The 16,838-nt window shown below is 46.0% G+C and overlaps 1 protein-coding gene across 1 annotated transcript in view; it reads right to left on the reverse strand.

The window, feature by feature from the left end:
* Window positions 1–16,316, reverse strand: part of CDRT4 (CMT1A duplicated region transcript 4) — a 62,260-nt gene extending 45,944 nt beyond the window's left edge. Inside the window, exon 1 of the mRNA XM_073311109.1 lies at window positions 16,030–16,316. Coding sequence (XP_073167210.1) covers window positions 16,030–16,138 — 109 coding nt within the window. The 5' untranslated portion in view covers window positions 16,139–16,316. The remainder of the gene's footprint in view (window positions 1–16,029) is intronic.
* Between the last annotated feature and the right edge of the window lie 522 nt (window positions 16,317–16,838).

The following is a 16,838-nucleotide window of genomic DNA, read 5'->3' on the forward strand; positions in this document are numbered from 1 at the left end:
TCTTGACCTCAGTTGACGGATAAGATTTGGTAACTGAGCACCAAAAGCAACTAAAGCATTGATGGATTTACCATAAATTAATACAGAAACCACGTGTTGTGAAATGGATCCAATATTCCCTTAGATACCAGAAGCTATGAAGCGCTGTATTCCTACTTACAGACTGGTCCAAACCAACAACCCAGAACGTTGGGTAAATTTGAATCCAGGATCCAGCTTTGTGCATCAAGCCAATGGCTATTTCAAAGCTTTGATCATGACAGACAAATTCAGCAAGGCACTTAGGGCTTGATCGTGGCGAAACTTCCATCAACTTCAGTGGATCAAGATCAAGCTTTTCAGCAGATGCTTAACTTCAAGTATGTGGGTAATTCCATCCCTATTCTGCACAGCATTTAACCACAAACTGAACTTTAAGCACATACCCCTCAGATCACTGAAGCATGTTTAACATTAAGCACATGCTTAAATGTTTTGCTGAATCAGGGCCCAAAATACCAGATTTAGGCTATCCCACTGTCCTCCCATCTGGATGGTTATGTGGAATTTAATAAGTGAAGGGTGAGTTAATCAGCTTTGTTCTTGGGAGTCACCAAACTTCCTAACTGGGGTCAGGAGGGACTTTTTCACTGATAGTGCATTTTCTAGATTTGTGTGTGTGTGCACTAAAAGTTTAAACATTTAAAACATTTTAAGGACTGTAGGATGCTGATGGCAGAGATGCCACTGAACCACTACAGATATAACGGGCCAATGGCCCGGTTTGGGATAAGAAACGGTCAAAATAAACTAATTTTTTTACACAATGCATACTTAGCTTGTGGAACTCCCTGCCACAATATATCACAAAGGACAAGAAATTAGTAAAGTTCAAGAAAGGATAAGACATTTATAAAAACAACAAGAACATCCACAGCTATGTTAACAAGAAAACATTTGATAAGGAGTAATTGGGGTCATGAGCCAATTACTGACTGCTAGGAGATAGAAAGAAACTTCCTGTATTCACAGGTTTCTCCTTAGTTATCCATGAAGTGGGGGTTTCTTGCACCTTCCTCTGAAGCAACTGTTAGACACAGGGTACTGAATTAAACAGAATCCTGGTCTGACCTAGTCTGGCAAACTTCTTTATGGGTATGCTATGTGAGAGATGTGGGTTCATTTCCAAATCCCATCTCTCAAGGCTGCATTGATTTGATTGCAGATGGTTTGTAAGAGGCAGCATTTGTCTGATAAGTTATGAGTTGTCGCTGGTTCACTGAAGTCAATCCAAAGACTTCTCTTGAACACAATGGGTTTGGATCAGGCCCTGGGTCTCTGAGATAAAGGGATTGTCTCATACCGCTCATCAGTGTCCCCTGCCAGCTGCTCCACAGAGCTGCGCTGATGGGTTTTTGAAAGATGTGACGTCGACTTCTTGCAGAGAAAGGCAGTGGCTAGGGCACAAGGATCTACAGGCCTGGGGGATTAAAGTGGGGAAGATGGGCGCATCCTTGTGACTCTGCAGAATATCAGATGAGAAGGGAGTGAGGCTGGCTTTGTGGTTAAGGCATGGAGCTGAGAGCAGTGACATTCAAAAAAGTTGTCTAGTGGGGGTGCTGAGAGCTACTGAACAAAATTGTAAACCCTGTATATGATGGAAACCACTTCAAGCCAGGGGCTGCTGCCACACCCCCAGCACCCCTCATTCCAGCCCCCCTAGCTGAGAGGCAGCCACATTTCTGCCACATATTTGCCACAGGACTGTGGGCAACTCTCTGGGCCTCAGTGCTCCCTACCAGTAAAATGGGGCTAATGTTACTTCCCTAGCGCACAATCAGGTAGTGAGATTCCATTCATTAATGTCAGTGGACCCTCAGAAAGGAGTAACTCTAGAAGGAGAAAAGAAAAAGATCAGCAGCCTCCAGAAAGGTGGAGCTTCTTTGGCTGTTTGCCAATCTCTACCTTGCTGCCCACTTATGAGAAATCAATTTTATTGGGAAAGGAAGACAGAGAGGAAGATGGCTAATGAAAGAACCCAGCTTCCCAGGGAAGCTATCGAGAGTCACATTTGTACCCATCGTCCTGTCCACTGGCCCCTGCCCATCTTTCATAATGCTGCAGGAAAAGCCCAGCTTTATATCAGCAGCCCTTGTCTAGTTAGAAGGCAGCTGCTTGCATGCTTCTGTTACTGTATTTTTTCTAGTCTATAGGTGGCAGCAACTCTCTGAAACTTTTTGAACATGTGGATTGAACAAAAAAAGATTTGCTTATACTTTGTGATCCAGTGAAGGATTTAAGGCATCAAAAGTGGGTGTTGAGGACACAGATCACAGCAGAGAAAGGAGGAGACAGGAAAAAGCAAAGCACATGCATGTGTACACACACATACTGTGACAAAGTTCCTCCTCTACCTTGGTGGGTCCTGCTCTTATTGGTGGATTTTGCTCACCTGAGAGCTTCACAGTAGCCCTCAGTTTGGCCACTTTCATGGCTCAAATCTGCCATTCACTCAGATAACCTCATCACTGGCCAGCATGGGGAAAAGGAAGGAGAACAATCCCCACAGTCTCTGCTGGTCCACCTAGTGGGTCAGGGACAGGCCAGGGACCTTCCCCTCTGGTGGGACCCACAGTCCAAGTCAACTCCTCCTGTATCCAATAGGGAGTTGGGGGAATGGGGGGAACCAGGCCCACCCTCTACTCCAGGTTCCAGCCCAGGGCCCTGTGGATCACAGCTGTCTACAGTGTTTTGTGTAACACCTGTGCAACAGCTACAACTCCCTGGGCTACTTCCCCATGGCCTCCTCCCAACACCTTCTGTATCCTCACCTGATGGCAGATAGCATTTGTAGTCCTCCAGCAGCACACTCTCTCACTCTCAGCTCCTTGCACACACCTCACTAACTGGAGTGAGAGCCTTTTTAAACCAGGTGTCCTGATTAGCCTTAATTAATTCTAGCAGCTTCCCAATTGGCTACAGGTGTCTTAATTAGCCTGCCTGCCTTAATTAGTTCTAGAAAGTTCCTGAGTGTTCTGGAATAGTCCCTGTTATTTTACCCAGGGAAAAGGGACCTGCTTAACCTGGAACTAATGTATCTACCGTCAACCACTCCTTTGTAGCCAGCGGGCCTGACCCTGTCACAATACACAAACACATACACCCCTGGAAGGGCTATAGCTAGAGCTCAGCAACAACTCATAATAATTTATCAGACAAATGTTGTCTCTTACAAACCATCTGCAATCTGATCAATGATGGGCTAAGGTGCATTTGCCCTCTTGATACATACTCATTTCCTCAGATGATTCTAGGCCCATATATTGTCCTGTAGCAATTTGTTGTGAGTATTCAATATTCTGAGTCATTCTGGTCAGACACATAGGTCATATTTGAGCGGTTTTGATTGGACATATAGCTCACTTGCTATGTTTCTGTTGCATGACTGAATAAATGTGACTCTCAGATGGAAGCTTCCAGAGTGAATATTTGCCATTCCAAAAGCTAAATTTGCTTTTTGCAAATATTCTAAGATAGTCACTTAAAAATTTGCTGGTCCACCAAACATTTCTGATGGGAAATTTATTTGCCACACAGAGAGGTGAACTGAATTTGTTTACAAATTTGAACTATTGATTTTTATTTTTTGCACTATTGGCCATTTTCCTGGCTGGACCAACAAAGTTCCACTTTGAACTTCCCAGGGCCTTTCCTTAGAGATCTTCTGAGTCTTTTACATACATTTAATTCAGCCTCATGTCATCCTCCATTTGGTACAGAGGTGTTATTATAATTAGTCCCATTTTACAAATGGGGAAACTGAGGCCCAGCATGTTATATGATTTGCCCAAAATCACCCAGCAAGTCGAAGCAGAGCCAGAATCAGAATGCAGGAGTTTTTTCTGCAAGGGCCTTGCTCTAACCACTAGCCTACACTTTCTCCCCTGTTGCTGGATGATAGGGTGTTTGGAATTAAAAGAAGGCCAGCACAATACAATACATTTTCCAACAGCATCTTTATACACAGCACAACAGAGTGCTTCAGAAAAGAGGTGCTGACAAATGAAAATACTGGCTGACATTTCCAAAAGCGACGGGTGATTCTGGGTTGCTCGGCTTGAGTGAGAGCGTTGGCTCAACACTTCCTTAAAATCAGGTCCCTTTAAGGTGTCTGAAGTTGGGCTTCCAAAATCATTGATCACTTTTCTGGAAATCTTGACCAGACTCTTTGTTGATTCCCGCACAAGGACCCAAACCTACGAAGGATGGACACAATATTTGCCTCTAGAGTTCAGACTCCAAAAGTCTAGGGGCCACATTAAGGGGTTGGTGCAGTATATTTTCTTCTCCTTTGGAAAAGACAGATGTGGCTGACTGTAAAACGCAAGACATGAGAAACCACCTCCCAAATACTGCCTTTCGCTACCCAAGAACAATCCTTGTGAGCACCTCTGATCTTTCTTCATCAATGAATTCTACAATAGTGCTTTCTCTACTGGGATTTTTCCATCCTGTTTTCAGCTGTGCACTTCTGATACCCCTTACAAATCTAATGGTAAATGGAGCCTATGAGCATAACAGAATTAAATGAATCCCTTCTCGATTGTGTTTTACTCAAAGAAACATCAGGGAGCAGTAGGCTGAGTAGCTCATACAGAGACCTCCCTATTCTGCAGCAGAACGGTTTCCTTTCCACGTCTGAGTTGCAGCACAGAGCCAGAAATCTGGAAGAATTTAACACCCGGTGGATTCAGACACAGGGAACAGTGTTCAAAGTAAACACTGGAACCCCTCACTCATCATCCAGGAATGCAGAGCCAGCACTACACTGAGCTCAGCAACTTTTGCTAAGAGGGATCCAAGCCGTACGAGAATGGTGCCAGAACCAATGTGAAGGAAATGGGGTCCTCATGTGTTCCAGGATAACTTAACCCTATTTACATGTTTATGGGGAAAAGCTAGCTCACCGAAATTTGTCTGTGTCCCCCTCTGGCCATAGGTTGCAAGTTATATGGGCCTGTGGGGCCTGTGCTCCACCAATACTTAGAAACGTGGGCCCCGCTCCATCAATGTTCGGGCTTACTGTGCTTTGGGGGGCCCCGTGCTTCAGGAGGACACAGGGTCCAGGGTGGCCTGGGAGGCTAGCGGGGGGCCTGGTGCTGGCATCAGCGAGTGACCCGGCCCCAGCCTGCTCTGCCGGCTCCCGGTGTCGCTCAGGGGAGGGAACAGAAGCTGAAAAGAGGCAGGGCGGGAAGGGGTGGAATGGGGGTGGGGAGAGGGTGGAGCAGGGGCAGACTGGGGCCGGGTCGCTCACTGCTGCCGGCACCAGGCCCCCCGCTAATCCCCCAGGCCACCCTGGACCCCATGTCCCCCTGAAGCACAGGGCCTGCCAAAGCGCGGGGCCCAGAGCCATTGCCCCGATCCATCCTATGGATGGGACGGCTCTACGACCCATTCTGGGCACCACCAAAAATTATACAAACCTGGCGTGCGTGCCTCTGGCCACTGACTGCAGTCTGTCCTGACTCTGAGTCTGGGTTTCTTTTAGCTTGTGGGACACTAGCTAGTATGTTTACAGAGTTCAGTGACTACTTATTTTCATTTGCATGGGCTGGTAAGAACTCAGCAAAAACAAGGGACTATTGTAATGTACGTTAGAATGCACACGTAGTATGACATAACCAAGAATGCTTTGTTAATATGAAACAAAGGGGAAGGAACTACATCGTATCTTATGGGGAGCGAAGTCTACTACACCTCCTGAATGGCACTTCATTAGGGCCCAGTTGTGCCATCCTTACTAGTCCCTTAGTGCATACAGTCCATAGGGGCCACTCGTAGTAAGGTACTACTCAGCATGAGCACAGGCAGGACAATGAGACCCTAACGATTAATAATATACGGGCATCTGTGTTTGCACAAATGCATGTGTATGTTCTGTGCCCCCTCTGGGCTAGATTCTCCTCTCACTTCAATGGCTTGCACCAGTGAGAGGCAAAGGAGTTCCATGAAGGAGAGTGGAGTCTGCCCCTCTAGACTTCCAGCTGGGGTAAAGCAGCACAGCTCTATGGACTGCAGCTGAGGATCTGGCCCCTTTCTGTTTGACTTTGAGCCTGGGGTTCAAATGAACCTAAAAACTCAGCCCAAAGCACCAGTTTTGGTTTCGTTTCAAGGTGGAATCAGGCAAAACTGAAGATGGGTCGAAAATGAAACTCAGATGAAACTGGTCAGTTTATAAAACCCAGAGTGTCCCGCTTTCTGATTCCAGGGTAGATGTGCCCCCCAGAACCTGGAAATAAGGGTTCTCACATGATTTTCGCCCCAGATGATGAGATCTTGTGAGACCAGCTGGTTTGGTGAAGTTTCTGCTCCTTGGGGCCAAAATCTCATGAGACTAGCTCCTAAGGTTTCAGCAGCATCAAATCCAGACACTGGACTAAACCTAACTCACATACAACTAGCAGCTTCTCAGTCCATATCTCTTTGCAAGCCACTGAATGTAAACGGTTTCCAGGCAGGACGACGTGCTAAAATAAGCCTAAGGTTAACTCAAACTTCAGGCCAGGATCACCAAAAGCCTATGAAACTCATCAGTGAACCTGCTTTCAAGTTCCAGGCTTGGTTTTGTTACAAAACTTTTGTACAACTCCAGTACACATACATTATTCATGTCTTCAAATGCACTTGTAATAAAACACATTAATCAGAGACATTCATCATACATATATCATGCAATATTATTGAAGCTAATTTTGGGAAAGGGCTCATGAGATTTTTTATATTGAACAGAAAGAAACCCAAGAGACAGCGGGGAAAGGTTAATTTCTGTTATTTGCGGGCAGTGTTGTTCCTCTTAATAAACCTGCTTGCCATGCCACATGCACACAAAAAAAGGATCAGCAGTCAGGACGTTGCTTTACATTGATCTAGTAAACGTATTCTGGGCTGCATACAACTGTCATAAGGACAGGATATTGGTGATGAAACACCAGTTCTGTGGGGCTTAATAGGTCATGACCATAATGGGCCTGGCTGGAAAGAAGACTGGGAAGACTAGTGAGATTGAGAAGACATGACAATTTCTGAGTTCTGGAGAGCTATCTGAGGACATACTGCCCCACCCATATCTGCTTAGCAACGTTCTCAAGAGAAGTTATGCATGAAGCCAGATCCTTCTGCACCTTGAGTGTCTTTGGCAAGTTGAGCTACCTGGCGTGAGAGACTGAACATGAAAAGCCAGGTCAAAGTGTTTCCTGCATAGTCTTGAAATGGAATCATTGCTTAATGATGTTGTCAGATGTTCTGCCTTTGTAATGCACCAGAAAGACCATTTAAAAAAAATAAAGTTTGGCTGCATCCTATTCCAGGGGCATTATTTGATATAGGGCAAGGGGGACAATTACACCCCCCCCCCAGACTTTTCATGGGTATATGTGCCCCACTCGGTCTTCCATTCCCATCGCCTGACTTTGCAGGATAGAACATAATAACATATGACATTGTATACACTGACACAACTCCCCTCCACAGAACTTTTCTCAAATGTGGCCAGTCCTACCCTTGATTTTGTGTTTCCCTGCTCTTCCATGCCTTGTCTCCAAAGGGCTACTCTACAGCTCTCTGAAGATGTGCTGCAAAGGATGAAGTGTGTGGTCTGATGAAGCTGAAACATGCATGCTCACATTGCTATGGACATGTGAATCAGTGGCTCTCACCAATTATGAGGCAACTCTCCAATCTACCAAGCCTCCCCTCTCCAGCTCTTCCTCAGAAGACATGCAGCACTTCCCCAGGAAAGGCTTTTGAAGGGTGCAGCGCAGGTTCTGGTAATGGGATATAAAACCTTTGCCTCAATCCCATCCAGTTAAGTCATGACTAAAAGTTCCTACTAAAGCTGATCTAAATCTTTTGTCTCCCAAAAAATGTTCTGCCGAAAAATGCAATTTTATCCAAAAACATATATATATATATATATATATATATATATATATATATATATATATATATATATATATATATATATATATTTGCAAGAAAGGGACATTTTTGACTAATATTTTCTATAGGAAATTTCTAAACAAAATCTTTGGTTTGGTTTCTAACTGCATTTTTCATTTCAGTTTGGTACTCGAAAAACAACAAGAAACAAACATTTCAATTCGAATCAAAATGAAACAACATTTTTAGTTTTATTTAGTTTCAAAAGACTCCCTGAAGAATCTCAAATAAAAATGTTTCATTCAACATGTTTTGCTGGGGAAATAAAAGACATTTTTTCAGTCAGCTCTGTTTGCCACTGTCCATTTGATGGCCTGTGTGGAATAACGAATCAAGGTCCTGGTCTATTTTCCAACAGACGGATGTCCATCTTGCCAAACCCACCCTCCCATCTAGGTAGTCTCAGCAGTGAGACCAATGACTGAACAGTCATGAAGACTGTACTTTTCTCCTTGAGCTTCTTTCTCCAGGTCAAGGTTGAGGCAGATGAACAGTAGTATGTGGAGAACCTTGCACTGCTGTTGCCTCAAGCTTTATTTATTCTGTTGATAGAGAAATTCTGTCTACAAGCTCCTCAATATTATCACTTTCCAGCACCCACTTAGGGTACATCTATGGAAGCATGTAGAGTTCAGACACTGCCCTCCCAGCTAGCACTGGTATAAATAACTGTGTAGATGGGAAGCATGGCTTAGGTGAGTACAGTAGAAACTTTCCCATTTCATCCAGCCCAGAGAAATCTTGACCCAATCCCAACAAGAAAACTTGATGAAATATCTATTCCAGCAGGAGGTTCCAGTACCTTGCATTTTTGCATAGCGTGTGCTTCAGACACTTAACAAGCACATTGTATGTTGGCAGGTGCTAGAGTCCCAAAGAAAACGTCAGTCATTTCTAATTGAATTCATGTATTCCACCCACTGAAGATAGATACTCAAGAAGCCAGCAGTGATCATGTGAGTGACAATCATCCAGGCATTGTCACCCCTCTGGCATCTGCACCACTTCCTGGAACAAATAAAATGTGAGTTCAAAGACCAGAGAAGATGCTGCTGAACTCACAACGGACGGACGCCATTTATATAAATCTTTATGCTTTTGTAGATGGTTGGAAATTGTATGTTGAAATTGGGGAGGGGTTGCATTTGTGTTTTTGCAGGGAGGCTGATGAAAAGTGGCTTGTCAACAAAATGGAAATTTACACCACTTGTTTTAATGGCTAAAATCTAAAATGTGGGGGTTTTCTTTCAAACATCAACCCCTAAAAAAATTTCTGTTGCCAAAAAACTATAAACTTTTCAGTTTTTTAAATAAACCTCCAAAAATTGAGATGGAAACATTTAGAAGAAAACTAAAAGGTTTCATTTCTGTCAGGATTTGAGTGGGGGGGGGGGGTTCAGGGGGAAATACAAGCCCCAACCAGCTGTAGTCTGAGATACCAAAGACATCATTAATTAATACAAGACAAAATGGACACTCAACTAAAGGAACCAACAGCCTCCTCCCAAACAGCCATCTTTCCTTTTGAAAAGGTCTGATTAGATACACCACAAACTCAGAGCTTGGCTACCCCATGTGTTAGTGCACACCACCTGGGCTGTGAGTTCTAATGTACAATAGTGTGCCATGATCTAATTGTCCGTGCGGACCTTGCTGGTGCAGTATATGATCCCTAGTGCACAATGACGTAATACTGTGAAACTGGACTACGTCAGCACACGCTAGGGAACTTTTACTGCACACCAGCAAGGTCTACACGGACAGTTAGTGGGCAACATGCTGATGTGCACTGGAATCTACGCCCCAGCTGGTTCTCACTCATGCACCTCAGACTGCTCGAGCAGCTGTGGAAGCAAGTTCAAGAACTGAGGATCCTTCACTGAACATGCTTCCTCATTGCAGCCCCTAACGCAGGTGGGACAGGTGCAAAGAGGGGCTACTAGGATCGTCCGAGGAATGGAAAATCTGCCTTATGAGAGGAGACTCAAAGAGCTTGGCTTGTTTAGCCTAACAAAACAAAGACTGAGGGGTCATAGGATTGCTTTCTATAAATACATGAGAGGGATAATTACCAGCGTGGGAGGGGGGTTATTTAAGTTAAGCGCTAGCGTGGACACAAGAACAAATGGATATAAACTGGCCATCAACAAGTTTAGGCCTGAAATTAGATGACGGCTTCTAACCATCAGACGAGTGAAGTCCTGGAACAGCCTCCCAAGGGGAGCAGTGGGGGCCAAAAACCTAACTGGCTTCAAGACTGAGCTTGATAAGTTTATGGAGGGGAGGTATGATGAGATTGCGTATAACGGCATGTGGCCCATCTGCGACTGCTAGCAGCAAATATCTCCAATGACTGGTGATGGGACACTAGAGGGGAAGGGCTCTGAGTTACTACAGAGAATTCTTTCCCAGGTGTCTGGCTGGTGGGTCTCACCCACATGACTGCCATATTTGGGGTCCGGAAGAAATTTTCCCCTGAGTAGGATTGGCAGAGCTACCCTGGGGTTTTTCGCCTTCCTCTGCAGCATGGGTCACTTGCAAGTTTAAACTAGTGTAAATGGTGGATTTTTTAAATCAGGATTTGAGGACTTCGGTAACTCAGCCAGAAGTTAGGGGTCTATTACAGGAATGGATGAGTGAGGTTCTGTGGCCTGCAATATGCAGGAGGTTAGACTAGATGATCCTGGTGGTCCTGTCTGACCTTAAAGTCGATGAGTCTATGGTGTGTCGGGTGGAATGTATGGGAGGTGACCAGAAGAGCACACTGCACTCCAGCCTGGTGTATGGTCCCCAGCTGGTATAACAGAGCGGCCCCCAGGCTATTGGGGCAAAGAATGAGGGAGTATTAACCAGTTCCTTGATAGCACCTGGCTCTGCATGCAGCAGAGAACCTGGCCTAACAGTTCTGCTAGATGAGGCATAAACCTTTAGCTGAACTGACTGGAGCTGTGGTAAACGTGCCTCAGTTTACTAGCTACAGCCTTGTGGCCTCTGTAACAGGCCAAGAGCCAGACTGCTTAGGCCCTCCCATGTAAGAAGGAAACTGATGTCAGGGGGCTGCCAGTGAAGGCCTATAGCTTAGCTGCAAGGTCACAATTCTAGCACCATCTGTTTTCTGTGTCCCCCTGGGCAGGAGTCCAAGCTTATAACAACATATGCATATATCTGTCTCCATACAGTACATGTTATTTGCCTCCTCCAGCACTCTGATGGCCAGCGGTTGCCAGCAAGTCTTTGGAGATGGACTCTCTGTTGTGTCCTGCCAACTATGCACACCTTGCCTTGAGGGAGAAACTGCAGGCCTCATGGCAAGCAGACCAGCCACTGTTTTTGCCTGTCAAATGAAGCCGTAAAGTTTGGCCCTGCTAAGTGAATGCTAATGGTTTTGCTGGCTTTATAAGAGCATCCTTTTCTCTAAGGTGGTGTTCCGCAGCCCACGGTCACTAAGCCTGAGGGTTCAGACAGTGTTATTATAACCCCTACCGCGTGGGTGGCAACAGAAACATCTGCAGGCTGATGGACGCGTACAGTACCACGTGAGCTAAGAAAAATAAGTGGTCGAAAGGAAACTCGCCCCACCCACCTCAAGATGTCCAGAGCGTGACTGCTCCGCTGCGTGTTGTTTGCATTTTGGAGACAGCCTGTCTTTCATTAGGGAAGGGGGCTGGGTTCTGCCTTCCTCAGCCAGCTGGTCCCACAATTGTAAAGAGTCACACTCGCTCCCCACAGGAGGTTAAATGCAATTGCCCAACTCCTGCTCCCTTCTGCAGCAGGGGAGGGGGAGCAAACCCTGCAGATCTGCTACGTCTGTGCACGGCTAGATTGCAGGAACTGCCAGGGAGGCATGCTTCCTGTGTGCCACAGGGCCCAGCTCCAGGGGGGCTCATGCACAGCAGTTCTCTGGGGGCAGGCATGGGGAACAGGCTATTATGTGGATCCCCCCTTCCTTCCCCATGCCACAGAGAGGGGCTGCTAAGGCTGCAGTGACTAGTCCAGATCTTCAGCTGAAGTATTTGCTGCAGAGTGGTGTGGTGGCTTCCAGCTTGACCCACACAGTGGGATTGAACCGGGAACCTCCATGACTACAAGTATAAGCTGCTACAGCTAAAGAGCCAAGACTCCCAGCTAGACTCATATCCCCTGCAGATCTGGGACAGAGGGGGACCTGTCACACACTCACCGATGGGTTACTGGGCATGGCTTCCTGGGAGGAAAGATTCCTCCCCCCTGTAGTCCATGAGCATGCAGCCAAGTGAGTTGGGCTTGGGGGAGAGGATTTAGACCAAAGTGCCTATGGACAGTACAATGGCTGTGACCTTCTTTCTGGGTGTGACTCCTAGATATACCTCTAGGATATGTGCTTGCCTTGCTGAAGCTGTGGTTAATTGCTGCATGGTGCATGCATGCGTGTGTGTGTACACACACACACACGACATCCAGGCACTGTTGCAATGTGCACTCGCTAAAAGAAAGCGGCCGCAGGTGGGGTGCTTTAAATCATGTATGGAAATTAATGGGTAAGGGTTAATGATTAACCAATTAATGATTGGTACTGAAGCTAATTGCCTTGAGCAGCAGCCCCTGTTAGCCCAGTGGCTCAGGGTCACGTCTTGTGCTGTTAGTGGTCTCCTGAGTGAGAGTTCCTCCTGTTTCAATTGTCCCTTCCTAGGGCCCACAAGGGGCTCCCGACCTATCTATCCAATTTCTGACGAGCATCTCTTGGAGAAAGTACTATACGCCTTCTCGCTCTTCTTCCCTTTGCTCTTTGTTCCCCTCGTCTCAGCTGCCCTCCTTGGAGTTTTCCTTTCATTCTAATTCCACCAACACAAACTGGACTAAGCTCTCCGTTTTTTTGAAGCTGTTGGTGAAAATGTGGCCAAATCTCATTGAAGACCAATGGGAGCTGGGTGCCAGACAGCCTTTGAAAAATCGCAGCCCTAGCACAGGAGAAAGGTGTCACGCTGACGGCTCTGCGGGATGCCATTTTCCATCTGTCCACAGCACAGATATTAGCAACCCTCATCTTACTGCCCAGTCTCCATCGGCACCAGGGCTGGCTGGTCACCACCAGCCCTTGCCCTCTGTGCTGAGACTAAGGGTATTAATTAGTGCCAGCCGTGGAAGTGGGCTCTATGATGCATATACCCACGCACCATGAAGGTCAAGTTCATCCCTGTTGTAATCCACACCCACTCTGGGTGGCGCTCGGGTCACAGAGAACAGCTGAGCTGGCTGCAGCCTGGGTTAACACAGCAGGCTCTTTCACCAGTGGGTGTAGAGCTTCGTGCATTTAGATCTAGAAGTCCCAGGTTCAATCCCCCCAGCTGCCAGCCTGCTCTGGAGCATACAGTAACATTAGCCAGCGGGTGTAACTCCTCCTGATGATGACTTAAGCGAGGGCTGAATTTGTTTCACAGACTCATTTCATACTGAACAGTAACTACTTTTAGTCCCCACCAAGTAAGTGTGTTCACACTAGTGACCGAGAGACTGTAGACCATTACCCAGCCCCCAGACCATTTGGTCTCTTTCTCAGCCTCTCACAAATGGCTATTTTACACAGCACCTCTGCAGCACCCAGAGGATGCCCCACCACGGGAGAAATTCTCAAGGGACCATTACGTTGGCTTTAGAGCTGCTGTGAGCTTCCAGGGCTGAAGTTCTGACCCTCTATCAGTCACTGGCAGTACTACCACCCATGCTTCATTGCTGTAGAGTCTGAGAGCCTCAGAATCTTTGATTAATTTGTCTTCACAACACACAGGTGGAGAAATACTATTATGCCCATTTGAGAGACAGGAAACCGAGGCACAGAGAGGCGATGCTCAGCCACCTCCCAAGTGTGTGAGGCAGCATGGGAGAAAGCAGAAAGGTGCTTGATTTAACATCGAACAAGGGGGCAGTGAAGGCTGGCATCATGACCGGGTGATCAGAGGCGGGAGTCGACCTTTCAGTAACCAATGAGAGATGATAGGCAGGTGGAGATAGGTCTGATGCAATAGAGAAAGGGGAACCCATTGAGGGATGCTAAGAGAGGGATGACATGGTCCAAGCAATGGGCAAGGGAAATGACTGTTGGAGCAGCCTTCTAAATGGATATGAACAGGGCATGACTACCTTTGTCAAGGCCGCAGAGAACAATGCTGCAATAATGAAAAAGCGAGCTGAGAGCCAGGAGGAGAGAGTGTTGGCTGTGTGGATGGACAGAAAAGGCCAGATCTTAGAAGTTCTGCTGAAGAATCTCCAAGACTCAGACAGTCTGGCTGTGAGGACCTAAAGAGAAGTCCGAGTCGAAGATGACACCCAGGTTACGAGCCTGAGTGACAAGTGGAATGGCGGTGTTATCCACAGTAGGAAGTAGTAGGCCGGCTTGGAGTGGGGAGAGGGAGTGCAATCTTAGCCATTCTGAGCTCCAGCTGACAGCTAGACATCCACAAGGAGATGCCAGAGAGACAGGCTGAGACTGTAGTTTGGACAGAAGACAGGTCTGGAGTAGAGATGTCCAAACATCACAGATTGTATGGCTGTATTTGCACACATTTAAATTAAAACAATAAGTCACACATCCATATTTTGCTATGCTGTGCTCTTCCACCTTTAGAATACCAGTACTCTCTGTGAAATATCACCTCTCTTTAGGACGGAAAGCTTCATGACATTAATGCCCAAATATAACAGATTAACCCTCTCCCCACTCCACCCCGCAGCCATTCCTCTAAAAGCTGCTACCAACAGCTGACTTCAAAATCCTGTGCCCAGCAGACCGTGCAGAGATGCTGCTGCTGTTTCTGTAGCGCAGGGAGACTTGGCATGTATGTATGTAACCACATAATGGCCGTACAAGGCCTTCGGTGGGAATGGAAGCCAGGCTGCATCTGTCCTTCCATGAAATCAATCCTAGCACATGGCAGTCATATAGTGGGTGACTTGCCAGCTCAATGCTCTGCTTTGAGATTCTGGCATCACTCCTACTGCCAATTTCACTGAGAGCCAACAGAGCAGAATCCCAGTAAAGAACAATTGCACCTATTCATACAGCATGCAATAAACAAATAACGTGTTGATATTTGACTCCCTGGACTGAATCAACTACAAAACAGTGCACTCAGCTAGGGAAACAGTAAGCCTGCCTTGTGAAAATAAGTTTAACCACGACTGTGTTAATACTAAACCTGCTTAGAGAGAGGACTAATCAATGTTAGACAACTTTGGGCTAGGTTCTCATTTGAGCCATACTCATTTACACTGAGAATCCTCTTCATGCTATCTGCTGAAAGTTACACACCTTGTGATCCTAACTGGCAAGACCCTGTAGAATAAGCTAATACTTAAATTCCTGGGACCAATTTTCTCCACTCAGGTACGTCACTCAGTGGGGACTTCAGAGAGCAGAATTTACAGGTGGGCAAATGATTTGTGACAAGCCACTTATCTGATCAGTATCACCTCTTTCTGTTTAATTGTCCATGAACAAATTCCAATATTCTCCAGTATATTGGAAATGAATCACAGAGTTCGTCAGTGAATAATGATAGGTCTGCAGATAATTTCCAAATAGCTTTTAGTGCATATTCAAATTTCCTGCTGAGTTCCGTAAGAAACATGGCATTGATTTAATTTCCTGATTGATTGAATGAACTAACCAACAAGAGCACAACTTTCAAACTGCATAGTCAAGGGAAAAATTCACAGAGAACAATTCTCACTGTCCCTCGTTGGCTCCATATTTTGCAATTTGGTTTTGGTGAATATTTGAGCAGTTGAGCTTAAGGGCTGGTCCATCCCAGAACTTAATCCCCCTCCCCCCAGCATAAAGCAAGCACACAAGGGGAGTGAGCACAGTCAAAGTGACTTTATTTAAGTTTGACTGTATTTTAGAGGGCTTGTTTTTTTTCCAATATTTGCTCAGCTGTAGATGAATTTAACCTTTGAGCTTGCATGGCCACTCCTGTTCCAACAGATCTCAGAGGGAGCTTTGCCATCGACTTCAATGGCAGCAGAATTAAACCCGGGGAGGTACAAGCTACATCACCCACAGTGCAGTCATCTTACCTTTCACTGAGTTCTTAAAGGCGCAAGCAGTGGCCGTTTCCATCTGTGTCAGGTGATTGAACGCATCCCGTTGAGAAGGCTCCAAGATTTCCTTTAAAAAAACATCCATTTCTGTCTCTCACTAAGCAGGAGGGGTGCAAAACATTGATCACAGACGGCTACGCAACCAAAAACATTTCCAGCTATTTTCCTCTCTCAGAGGCCTGCAAGCCGAGAGCAGATTGAAGGAAGTTGTACAAGTGCCAGTAAACAATTTGTGTTACTATAGGGATGTCACATTACTACCATTCATGGGGAATTGTGGTAGTTACTTTGTATACCACCAGGCACAAAGCCTTAACAAATGCTCATCAGAGTCATTCCCCTGACTGTAGTGGGTATTGGATCAGACCTTAAATACACATTATACAAGGGGGGAACCCACCCCATTATTAATGTTGCAAAGTCAAGCACTCAAAAACTAGGAAATGCCAGAATGAAGATTGCCTGTGCAACTTTAATTCAGACCCCTTATGTGTATGCATGATAGTCTTTAATTACACAATCACATAATATTTCTTCCACAGGACCCTTGCCTCCTTCAGTGCTCTTCCATTGACCTAGCTACCACCTCTCGAGGAGGTGGCTCTTCACAGTAACTGGAGAACCACCCCTTTCACAGTCGTGTCTACACTGCCGCACTACAGCTGTGCCACTGTACCATTTTAAGTGCAGACCCAGCCTATGACTCATCACTACAGTATCCAAGTGCTTCACAAATATTAACTGATTTTTTCTTACAACCTCCTGTGAGCTGTGGGGATGGTATT

The sequence above is a fragment of the Lepidochelys kempii genome, chromosome 14 (assembly GCF_965140265.1).
Source record: "Lepidochelys kempii isolate rLepKem1 chromosome 14, rLepKem1.hap2, whole genome shotgun sequence".
NCBI classification, from domain to species: domain Eukaryota; kingdom Metazoa; phylum Chordata; order Testudines; family Cheloniidae; genus Lepidochelys; species Lepidochelys kempii.